Below are 13,143 nucleotides of genomic sequence, written 5' to 3' on the forward strand. Positions count from 1 at the left end.
CAGTTGTCATCATTTGTCAGAAAGAAAGGGAGTGTGGTTACATATAGCTGACAGGTAATTTCAGTGTCTACAATTACCCCAATTAGTCTTGTCATAAACAATTCGATAAATGCACACCAATACAAACAGATAAACACACCAAGGTTTCTCACTATTAATGTCATGTAATGGGTAAATCAGTGATATAATGCTATATTTTATTTATTTATTTATTTAAACTATCCTCAGCTGCAAGCTGGCAGTTGCTACCTGGTCAGCACAAATTGTACTATCTACTTTCATTAGCTCATCACCACAAGAGAATATGAAAGGCTATGACAAAATTCATTTAGAGAGAGAGAGAGAGAGAGAGCAGATTGCCTAAAGCAGGTGTTACAACAAAGATAAAACAAAGGTTTTCTTTAGTCAGTTTAGTACTGCAATGGGTTTTAGAGAAGAATACTTTGTGTTTAAAAAACAAATGTGAAATATGAGAGAGACTGAAAGACAGAGAATGCAGTGAAATATATTCATTTTGAAATTAGAAGCATCTTTTTTCTTCTTTTTTTCTCCCAGTTCAGTCAGTGGGCATGACATTTAACAATATATATTAAAGCCTGATTTTCAGAACCAGTTATTTCATACACAGTATTAATGCAATTCTCTCCATCTATTGATTCTAGAATTTTAAAAGATACACATTGTAATGCGGTTCAGTCCCTGAATTATATTATGTTAAACAGACCCTGCTATTCCTCAGTTCAGAACGATTTGATTATGGGCATAATAATTTCAATTCACTGGACAGTCAATAATATTACAAGGTTAAGTATTTTCAGGCATAAAATATTGGAATCAGCAACTGCTCTTTTTAAAGCATAATGTAGCCCTGTTATAACACAATATCAAAAAAGGCTGCTTTAAATCAGATCTATATTCAATATTGAATTAAGACCTGTTAAGCTTATTCTTGTGATCCAGATAAATAAATGTTCAAATCTCGACATCTCTAGAGTCCACTGCACCCTGTCTGTTTGCTGACCGCAGACTTAAGTGATGGCTGAAAAACCCAACACAAGCATGTTGTTGTAGGAAATTGCTTTTGGCAACTATTTGTTCAAGCTCAAGATTTTTTTTAAATGAACACTAAGAACCCACCAGAAAACAGGACAGGTCTCCCTAATGAGTAATCTATTTTAGCACAGTCTTGTCTAGGCATGACAGTTTACTGAGAGGCTTGAAAAACTCGTAATTACCAGTGTTACAGGGCAATTAATGTATATTACACTGCACTACTCATGGCAGCAACTGTCATTTTCTCAATAAAAATGAGTACTCTTCAGCTAAAGGTGACATTAATTGGGACTTTAATGACTATGCAGAGGAGCTGAAGCCAAATATGAACAAAACAGCGATTCAATGAGCGACTTCAGAAACGAGAAAATTGTACTAAAATGAGATTAATTGCTGTTTAGAAAAAGGAAAGAACCTAAAAAGCTATTAAATTGCAGGGTTTGGGTGCCCGGGTGATGGTTGTGATGTTAATCTTGCATTCTCACAGCAGGCAAATATTCACTAAATTCAGAGCCTTTTGACAGCAGGAAAAATCATGTATGCTTAACTTCAATCCATCAAAAATATATTTCAGCTTTTATCAGTGTTCTAAATACTTCTGCAATTTCAAAAATTACTGCTCCATTCCTTGGCTGTCATCATGCAAATGTGAACACTGTCAATATTGCTATGAAAAATTCCCTGGCTTCAAAAGGCCTACTTCGGTGATAAAGAAAGAAAAACGTGAAGATTAGAATTGCAAAACACACACTACTAATACAACAGAAAGCAAACAATAAGAATTTAATATTTAAGTTGTGGAAACTGCTAAAATAGAAAATGATGGGGTGTTTGTGTGTGTGGGAAAAAAATCAAAGAAAATTATTTCTGAAAATCGTTCAAAGCTTGTAACTTTATAGTTAATTACTCATCACAAATAATTAGGACATAATTTTGCAGCTTAACTTCAGGTGATATAATTATTAAAACTGCTCTGTAGTTTCTAAAAGACTCTATCCCTACTACTTAATTCTTTCAAGCAATTATATAATTTCTTTTCTTTATAGCCTTTTCAACTGTCATGATGAGTGTATACATAAAACATTGCACTTAAACTCTGACATATAAGAGGGATAAACATAGCTCTGACTCACTTTGAAGTTATATCTCCTGTAACTTGAAATTTGAAAATAGAAAATTAGTTTAGCAACTACATATAAGAATAGACATACTAGGTCAAACCAATGGTCCATCTAGTCCAGTAACAATACCCTGTCTTCTGACAGTGTTGAACTTTATATAAGCAGCACAAAGTCTATAACATTTGCACCCTTGAATAGATAAGAACAGACATTACAGTACTTCACAATTTCGCATTCCATAATCAATTCTGTTTGTTCTGCATTTTAATAATTAAATAGCCATCTCATCAACAGATTATAAACCTCAAGACACATTAACACACATACAGTTCTGGCTATACCCAAGAACCCACATCCACTCAATGACATAATGAAGGAAAAAATAATGGTGGTGTTATATATCTTCAAATCAGCTGATTCTAAAAACAGAGAAATATTATGATTTGCATTATCAATTACTATTATTTACCACATTTAACCATTCACATGCGTATGTGAATGTATGTGCGTGTGGCACACCTATGTTTATTAAATGCAAACAGCAGGCTAACCCAAAATTACAGTTATGAATTTAAACAAATAAGGAAGGGAAAAAGTTCAATGGAACTAGTCACAGTAGGAAGTACTATGCCCAGAAGTGTGTGCTTGATTGGGACCTCACTTTTAATAAAAGTAATTTACCCATACTGTACACAGTACATTTGATAACTAGTTAAGACCGTTCATTATAGAACTATTACATAAAGTATTGCAAAATGGATGAGTTACTGTGGGAACCTTAACTTAAACATACACTTTAGAAAATTAACATAGTTAAACTTAATGTTGCATTGAAAAAGATTTTAGCATTTAACTTCTGTGTTTTTTTTTCTTTAAAAAACAAGGAAGACAAAACTGCATGTGTTTAACATTAGCATTTAAATAACCCATTTAGGCTTTGAAGTTCACCCTTCACTTATGTGAATGAGGCAAGTTTGCTTCAGCTACAGTTGTGATAGAAGTTTCTGCAAAGCTGGTTTAACAAAGCAACACCATCAGTCTAGATTTGGATCGCGGTGTGTTTGCAATGAAATGTCTAAAACCTTTTTTTGAAATGAAACCTTTTAATTTGCATGTATATCCTGAAGCCATAGGGTCTGAGTCTTATCCCTTTGGCTGTGTAAGGGGGCATAGTCTAAATAAGAATCAGGCCCATAGTATACACACATTATTTGTCCCTGTGATTCCCTTAGAGCTATTTTTGGAGGATTCTGCTGTGCGTGTTTCATTTACAGCAGTCCCAGTAATATTGGGCAACACCTGTTGTATCTCGACAGTCAAGCATGGAAAATATGAAGTTGTTGCTAAAAAGTGTTTTTTCCATTCCATTATAGTTTAATATTTTAGATTTGAAAACCCCAAATTTAGCAAAGAGACTATTTCTCAGAAGCACCAGCCACAGGGCAAGTTTGAGCTGTAGTTTCTTTGTTCAGTAATTCTTCAAGTTATTAGAGATAGAAAGAAAGATTTGTTTTGGTAAGCTGGAAAACAAATTTATTTCTCTCATACTCTCCATACTCAACAAAAGACTACTTGGTATTTTTCTTAAACTTAAAAAAGAGAAAAACACCTCTTGATGGCACCAAAGAAGGAAAGTATCAACCCAAATTGAGAAAAGTGATGGAGAAAGCTGAATAAAAACTGAGCTAGAGCTTCCTCTTCTATAATACACACTCAAATGTGGTCACATACAGTATGTACATATCACAGTAGTGACTCAAGTATCTCAGAATTCAAAGGACCGGACTGCATTACCATAACAAACACACATTCCAAGTTTTATAATTGGGTCTGTTTAAATTTGCATTGACACAACTGAAATGTTAATGCACCTATTCGCTGCCCTCACACTTTGCTTTTCCTCTTCCTCTTTTTTCCCCCAGCTTTTGTCTTCATTTTATCTTCATTACTTGCACAATATAATTTCATGTGTTACATCTAAGTCTACATTTATACATTCCTGTATGCATTTTTGGCAGGTGACTCTGCTCTTTCATCTTATTAAAAGAATGAACTTTTCAGAATGTAAATTATATGCAGGTGAAGCTTGCTATAAAAGCAGAATGCATTTTTTCTTAAAAACTTAAGAAAAGATTAAGTTTGTACGTAAGTAAAGGAATTAAAGAAACAGAGCCCTAGATTCTGCAACTGCAAGAGGTCAAATGAAGGCAATATAAACTCTCAACTTAGCAAGGTACTTAAGTATATGCCTTCTATAAGCATGTGAATAGCTCCACAGACTCAAAGAGGGGGAATTCAGTGGGTATCACGCTGAATTAGGGAACAAGTCAATGGGATTTCTTGCTTGAGAGTAGCCAGATCAGGCCTTTATAGTTGGTAGTTTCAAAATATTTATGTCATATTGCAATTTAAGAATGTATCTTTTTAAACGTAAAGAAGGAACTGAGAAGCCACTGTACATGGTGGGAGTGAGGAGAAATGGGAGATGTATCCTTTGTTGAGGTATTCTTGAGCAATCCTATACCATTTATGTATAGTATTTTTTTTTTAAAGTGACAATACTCCATTATGTTGCATATACCATTTTTACTATACAGATCCCACGGATTTCAACAGAATTTGAACTGTATTGTAGTATTTCACATTAGACATTGACATAAATGACACAAGCATTCCCAGACGATATCAGGAGTCCTTTCCTGTTTAGCAGTTACTCTGTAGGACACTCATTATTATGAATACAGAAAAGGGGAAATCCAGTAATAGTAGAGGACTGTTGTTGCTTTCCCCTCCTTTCAAAAACTACTAGGACTGTCTGTAATCAGGGCCATCCTATTTAATTTCATAAAGCTGTGGCTGCTGAAGGCTGAAATACTTTGGTCTCATTTTGGTTGCTGGGTTTGATGTGGGGGTGGCTGGGTGATGTTAGTGGCATGTGATATACAGGAGGTCAGACTGGATAATCTGGCCTTAAATGCTATGACTTTCTTGGCCATTCTCTAAAGCACTATATTGAGCTTCTCATTGATGGCTGTCCTCAGCAGTTGACCTAAAAGGGTTCAAACATGTCAAGACTGTAGACCAGAAAGGTCCTCCAGTATTTAAAACAATCATAAACATACATTAACATGGCAATATTAACATTCAACTACGAATACATTTCCATTTGATTTTCTAATGTCATCACTAACAAAGAAAACAAATAATAAAAATTACACGTATAATGCTAAGGGTAGGACAGAAACTCACAAAATCCTCTAAGCTCAGTAAAACCTCAAGACTCATACATTTAATAATTGATAGGTTGTGGCTTAGCTCAGCGAAGTGGTACATTAATGGTAAATTATTATCAATTCTAGGTGACAGTAGCTAGTTACATTTTGGATACACATCAAAACTTCATTACGTTACCTAATGACAGGAAAGCCATTGTGATTTCTTGAATTTGTGAATTGACAAGTTAACAAACAAACAACAAATCAGCACAAAATGTACCTTGTTCATTTATTTTGACAAGTGTAATTTAGTTGGGTTGTTTGCAGAGACTGAACCTGGGACCTATGATTTCCCACCACTTCAGCTAAAGACAAGGCCCATTATGATGGAGGCAGTAGCACGTGTAAATCTCTCTATACCTGACTTACCAACTACAGGGGAAATGTGTTAGAATGATTGCAATCATTTTCAGAAAAGAGAGCAGTGGAGAGGTGAATTTTTTTTCTCAAATATACAGGGCCTCCCAGAGGGGGGGCAAGTGGGGCAATTTGCCCAAGGCCCTGCAGGGGCCCCAAGGAGAATTTTCGGCGGCACTTCGGCAGCGGATCCTTCGAACACACCCGGAGTGAAGGACCTGCTGCTGCTTCTTCTGCTCTGGGTCTTCGGCGGCAGGGGTCCTTCCGCTCCATGTCTTCGGTGAAGTGCCCCGAAGATCCGGAGCGGAAGGACCCCCACCACTGGAGACCCCAGGCCCCATGAATCCTCTGGGCGGCCCTGTAAATATATAAACCCTTGGATTTTTGCTTGATTTGGATAACTTTTCCAAACTTGTTGCTAATCAAGTGTGGATATTTCAAGCCCCTGGATACAAGTATTATGCAAGTTATCAACATCTTATATTGTCCCATATTGACCAGTACCAGCTGCTTCGGGAAACAGATCTAAAACTCCCATTAGTGACAATTTTGTAATTTACTAACATCATCCTCTTGGGGGAAACCACTTTGATTTTCTATATCCCATCTAGTGTAAGAGAAGATATATACAGTAAAAGCTTTATTATCCAGCATATTGGGGGAATGTGGGGTGCTGGTTAGTCAAAAATTCTGGTTAACTAAGAGTTATACTTACAAATGGAATACCAATTCTCAAAGAATTAGAATACAATAAAATGAATAAAGTATAAATAGTATACAGGTACTCACCAATCCTGTCGTAGTACTGCACTGCAGAGTGGTTGGTTTCTTGAAGCACTTCAATATATACAGGTAAAGTTTTCTATACAGTAGATTTTCTTATGACACTACTTATCACTATGGGTAGCGCATGGCATACACCCAGATCAGTAAAAATACACTTAACACTAAAACTACACTGAACAAAATTTAATGTTTCTTTGATGATTCAGAAAGCACTTCAGGATCTTGCAGTGCCTCAGGGTCATCATTATCAACATCAATTATCATTGTAGACGTAGAAGAGGTAGGACACTGGGCTGAATCTGTAATGACCCTGTGGTCTTGGCTACACTTGCGAGTTACAGTGCAATAAAGGAGCCCCAGGTGCACTAGCTTACTATCCGTCCACACTGGCAAGGCACGTAGAGCGCTCTGACTCCGTGGCTACTGCGCTGCTGGTACTCCATCTCGCCAAGTGGAATAAAGTTTGCTGCACCTCCGCTGGAGCGATGCGGCGCCAGTGTGGACGCCCTGGTCCTATAGTGCACTCTGATCAGCCTCCAGAAGTGTCCCACAATGCCTGTGCTAGCCACTTTGGTCATCACTTTGAACTCTACTGCCCTCCCCTCAGGTGACCCACCCTTTAAATTCTCTGGGAATTTTGAAAAATCCCTTCCTGTTTTCTCAGCCAGGGGTGGAGTGCTATCAGCGAATCTTTCCAGGTGACCATGGCTCCACGCGCCAGGCAAGCCCCAGTATGGAGCAAATGGCGAGTTGCTGAACCTCATCAGTGTTTGGGGGAAGGAAGCTGTCCAGTCCCAGCTGCGCTCCACCCATAGGAATTACCATACCTTCGGGCTGATATCAAGGGACATGATGGAAAGGGGCCATGACCGGGATGCACCGCAGTGCAGGATTAAAGTGAAGGAGCTGCGGAATGCCTCCCACAAAGCCCGTGAGGCAAACCGCTGCTTCGGCGCTGCCCCTGCGACTGCCATTTCTACAAAGAGCTGGACGTGATACTTGGGGGCAACCCCACCTCCACTCCAGGGACCACCATGGACACTTCAGAGCCCAGTGCAACAAGGCAGGAGGAGGAGCAGCAGCAAAGTGGGAGCAAGGGTGCTGAGGTGGAGGAAGACATCCCGGAATCCCTAGATGCATGCAGCCAGGAGCTGTTCTCAAGCAAGGAGGAAGGTAGCCAGTCGCGGCAGCTGGTTCTTGGGGAAGGACAAACACCAGAGGAGGTTCCCAGTAAATGGCTTTTATTTTGGGAAGGAAGTTATTCGGTGCGGGCTCTCGGGGCGAGGAGGGTTAGGGCTGCATGCATGCCTAAATGCGGAATAGGCCATTGATGTGCTCTCTCACATTGCGGTAATTGCCCTCAGTGATCTCTTCAAAGGTCTCATCCAGAACTTGGGCAATGCGCTTGCGCAGGTTTCTCAGGAGAGCCACTGTGGTCCTTGTCCCAGTCAGGTTAACTTGTCTGTGCCACTGTGCCGTGAGGGGCAGGGGGACCATTGCTACACATAGGCAAGCTACATATGGGCCAGGGTGGAAGCTGCATTGCAGTAGAAGACCCTCCCTTGCTTCCCAGGTCACCCTCAGCAGCGAGATATCTTCCAGGACGAACTCCTGGGGAAAATGTGGAGACAGTGTTCAGTTTAGGGGCCCCCTGCCACTGTCAGCTCTCCCCAAAGCACAGAAACCCAGAGGACAGTACAGCCATGAAACAATCAGTCATGCTTGACCCTGTGCTTACTCACCATTTTGGGGTTCCCGTGGTTATGTGCACTCACTTTAGGACAGGCAAATTATGCTATTGTGTAGACTGTGCTTGTCCTTAAGTACGGGGGAATCATTGCTCTGTCTGGTGTGAACAATGCTGCCTCTGTTAAGTGTTGCATTTTGCCTTTACAGATGCAACCTTGAGATCTCAGCCGTCCGTGTTATCACCGTCTGAAAGACTCCAAAGAATCAGAAAGAGGCCACATAGAAGCAAGGAAGACATGTTGCATGAAGTAATGCAGCATTCAAGTAATGAAAATCAAAAAGTGCAGGAGTGGCGGGAGAGCGAAAGGAGGGTCCGCCAGCAGAATACGGATCGCCGGCACCAAAGCACGGAGTGGCTGCTAAGTATCGTGGAGCGCCAAGCGGACTCCATAGAGGTGCTCGTAGCAACAGAGACGGCGCGCTACCGTGCCCGCCCCCCCCACTACAGGCCCCCACCCTTGTCCCAAAACTCTTTTCCTTGTGCCCCCATCTCACCTCCAATCCACTTTCCCCAACATCCGGGTTCTTACCGCCACCAGCTGCCTCCAAACACCTGTAGCTTCACCATCCAGCCCTGAAAACTACGACCCTTACCCACTGCACTCAACCCCCATCACCATGCAGTACAGCCATCCTGAAGTGCAACACTCATTGCACAGCACTCCAGACACGACATACGCAAATCTGTGATTCTACCGTTCCCCACCCCGTTGCCCTTTCTGTTTCCCAAGCAGTTGTGTCTCTTTTCAATAAATGAATTTTCTTTTCAAAAAATGGATTTTTTGGCTTTGAAAACATTCTTTATTATTGCATAAAGTAAAAGATACCTTAGCCCAGGAAAGAAACAGGCACCGCAAGTCAGCATAGCAAACACAGAGTCCTACTAACATTGGAACCACTGCACTTCACTCCTGTGCAGGGGACCAGATATTACTGGTGGCTTTCAGCCTCAAATTGCTCCCTCAAGGCATCTCTAATCCTTGCAGCCCCGCGCTGGGCCCCTCTAATAGCCCTGCTCTCTGGCTGTTCAAATTCAGCCTCCAGGTGTTGAACTTCCAAGTTCCATGCCTGAGTGAATCTTTCACCCTTCCCTTCACAAATGTTATGGAGGGTACAGCACGCGGATATAACCGCGGGGATGCTGTCATCAGCCAGGTCCAGCTTCCCATACAGAGAGTGCCAGCGGTCCTTTAAACAGCCAAAAGCACCCTCCACAGTCATTCTGCACCAGCTCAGCCTGTTGTTGAACCGCTCCTTGCTGCTGTCAAGGCTCTCTGTGTAGGGTTTCATGAGCTACGGCATTAAAGGATAAGTGGGGTCTCCAAGAATCACAATGGGCATTTCAACTTCCCCTACTGTGATCTTCTGGTCTGGGAAAAAAGTCCCAGCTTGCAGCTTCCTGAACAGGCCAGTGTTCCAAAAGAAGCGTGTATCATGCACCTTTCCGGGCCAACCTGCGTTAATGTCAATGAAATGCCCACAGTGATCCACAAGCGCCTGGAGAACCATCGAGAAACACCCCTTCTGATTAACGTACTCGGAGGATAGGTGGGCTGGTGCCAGAATTGGAATATGCGTGCCATCTATCGCCCCTCTGCAGTTAGGGAAACCCATTTTTGCAAAGCCAGCTACAATGTCATACACGTTACCCAGAGTCACAGTTCTTCTGAGCAGGATGCGATTAATGGCCCTGCAAACTTGCATCAACACGGTTCCAATGGTCGACTTCCCCACTCCAAACTAGTTAGCGACCAATCAGTAGCTGTCTGGAGTTGCCAGCTTCCAGATTGCAATAGCCATCTGCTTCTCCACCGTCAGGGCAGCTCTCAATCTTGTGTCCTTGTGCTGCAGGGTGGGGGTGAGCTCCTCACACCGTCCCATGAAAGTGGATTTTCTCATCTGAAAGTTCTGTAGCCACTGCTTGTCATCCCAGACTTGCATAACGATGTGATCCCACCACTCAATGCTTGTTTCCTGAGCCCAAAAGCAGCATTCCACGGTGGTGAGCATGTCCGTGAATGTCACAAGCAAACTCGTATCATATACGTTACTCAAGTCGATAGCATCATCGGAGCCCTCACGATCACTTTGGATCATAAGGAATAACTCTACCGCCAAACGTGATGTGCTGGCAAGACTCGTCAGCATACTCCTCAGCAGTTTGGGCTCCATTCCTGCAGACTGAAAGGGAAGACAGAGCATGCAGTACAAAAAACGTTGAAAGATGGCACCAAATGTGGACAGAAGCAAAGGGAATGCTGGGATGTGAACCGATACATCACGGGGCGTTAGCACAGGACCCAGAATGCCCTGCACGCCCCACCCCCTTCCCACAAGCCACAGCACCAGAATGGGAAGAGGTACTCTGTGGGATAGCTGCCCATAATGCACCATTCCCAATGCTACTGCAAGTGCTGCAAATGTGGCCATGCCAGTGCGCTTGCAGCTGTCAGTGTGGACAGACTGCGGCGCTTTCCCTACTGCGCTCTATGAAGGCAGGTTTAACTCACAGCACTCTATATCTGTAAGTGTAGCCATGCCCTATGACACACTCTGGAAGCTGCTTTTTTGAATAAATCCCTGATATCAGCTTGCTTATTTGTCTTCTGCCTCTTCTGCATAAAAGTAGAGTGCTGCATGTGAAATTGCATAACCTCTTGGGCAGTATACTAGTCCTGGTTACTAGACTGAAGATTTGTATTTGGAGATATCAAATGCTGGATAATAGAGCTTTTACTTTATACTACACACACACACACACACAAAGAATATGTATAATTCTGTTCATTTTTTACTAAACTCTTGGCCCCAGTAACATTATCATATGGCAGTGAGTTCTACAGGTTAATTATGCAGTGTGTAAAAATGTATTACCTTAGCAGTTTTAAAATGGTTATTTTTCAATATTTCATTGTTATAGAAATAAGTAAGAAAGCCCAAATAAAATAATGAATGATGTAGACATGGTTATGTATTTTTTATCATATTATTTCTCTCATGGAAGTCTTGCTATGTCTAATTATTTTCATTGACCTTCTTTAAATCTTTTCCATTTCTCCTTTCTGAAACAGGACAATTTCAAATTGAAGACCGTATTTAAGGCCACAAATCTAGCCTCAAAAGCCAAGACTAACCTAAAAACTTCAAAACCAAACCAGATCTTTGGCTTTTAGTTGCAGAATTTATGCAAGTATAAAAATATTGGCCGATAGCAGTCTGCAGGTATGAATAGAAATTATGACTACTTCTGCGCTGTTTTTCCTATCCTCAAAATCTGTTTGTCTGGTTTATGGCTATATGCAACAATCACCTCTTAAGTACGTAATCAGGGCCTTTAAATGGTTCAAAGCCGAGCCTATTTCAAGAAAATGAAAACAAGTTCACCCTCTGCAATCTTGCTATCTATTGTTAAAGGCCCCATCTACACAGAAAACTTACTTTGGTATAACTTAAAATGTGAATTTAAACTGATTACTTATAGAGATATAGCCCCCCCAACACTGGTATAAGTGCCTTTTTTGTATAAACCCCTTCCCAAGTGACATAAGCTAAACCAAAAATTGCTACTCTTATTGCAAAATAAGAGTGTCCATATGGGTGTTACACAGGTTTAACTATATTGTATAAGTGCTAAATTACTTTCTCATGTAGACGTTGAGACATCTAGCTGATACATCTTCTGCTCTCCCTGCTCAGAGGGATACATTCTACACTTGGAGAAACACTGGTAGGACACTTCTTTCTTACACTGGTCTACACTACACACTCCTGAGAGAGGTAGCTATATTGACCTAACCCTTGGTGTGGACAGAACGAGGAAGAATTCTTCAATTGACCTAGCTACTGCCTGTTGGGGAGGTAGATTACCTGTGCTGATGAGAGAAGCCCTCTCATCAGCATAGGTAGTGTTTACACTGACGCACAGTGCTTAATTTGTGCCAAGGCTTGCCAGGGCTGAGCCCTGACACCTCTAGGCTTGGCAGTTCATAGCCCTGGCACCTCTAGGATTGCTGCATCAGTTATGAAAGTAAACAATATTCTTGAGTCCCAGCACCTCTTTCATTAAAAATTAAGCACTGCTGGAGCACTACACAGGCACCGCTGCAGCTGCACTGCTGTAGCTTTTGAAGTGTAGGTATAGCCTTACATGCTTTGATGAGCAATGACTTAACAATGTTGACATTTAAAGTATTGTTGGCATCTGAGTTAGCCCCCGTTGAACAACTGGGACAGTTCACACCTCAGAGCTGTGGTTTCAAACTCTGTGAAAACTCATACACTGGTTACACTCCATTCACATTTTGAAGGTTCTCCCTGCAAAAAAACCTAAAAGAAAGGAAAAGATACACACTAACTTTTTTTTTTTAAATGAAAGCTGAGACTCATCTGCCCATGCCTCTTCAGCTAGCCCTTTGTGTTCCCCTAGTGGATATACCCCACACTTTGGAAGTCACTGCATTAGAGGATACATGCTTATTCCAGGATCCGAATGGGTGGGCTGGTTCTTCTTTGCCTATTTAAATATTAGTCAAGTAGTAAAAATAATAAAGAGGTCACATCAGAATTCATTCAGGTTTTTCTGGCTTGCAGCAGTCATTCATGGAGAGGAGGCCATGAACCCTGAAGATTAGTATGTACCCTTCCATTATACTTAAAATCCTTGGCAATGGCAGAATGGCAAGGAGGCACCTTTGGGTAAAAACTAACCAGACTAGTTTCCCCCACCCATGCAGAAAAGTTATACTGCTTTTATGCTTATTTTAAATCATGTGGGCTATGGCCCTAGCTGGAGGAAGAGAAGT

At 41.3% G+C, this 13,143-nt stretch overlaps 1 protein-coding gene across 6 annotated transcripts in view; it reads right to left on the minus strand.

Moving 5' to 3' along the window:
* Nucleotides 1-13,143, minus strand: part of CDIN1 (CDAN1 interacting nuclease 1) — a 245,111-nt gene that overhangs the window by 114,570 nt on the left and 117,398 nt on the right. Inside the window, exon 11 of one of the 6 annotated variants that reach the window (XM_075129733.1) lies at nt 9,157-10,522. The exons of the other annotated variants lie outside the window; for them this stretch is intronic. Within the exon in view, the coding sequence (XP_074985834.1) occupies nt 10,495-10,522 (28 nt within the window). The 3' untranslated portion in view covers nt 9,157-10,494. Of the gene's footprint in view, nt 1-9,156; nt 10,523-13,143 lie in introns of those variants that run through there. 6 annotated transcript variants of the gene reach the window in all.

The sequence above is a fragment of the Caretta caretta genome, chromosome 6, assembly GCF_965140235.1.
Source record: "Caretta caretta isolate rCarCar2 chromosome 6, rCarCar1.hap1, whole genome shotgun sequence".
Lineage (NCBI taxonomy): Eukaryota > Metazoa > Chordata > Testudines > Cheloniidae > Caretta > Caretta caretta.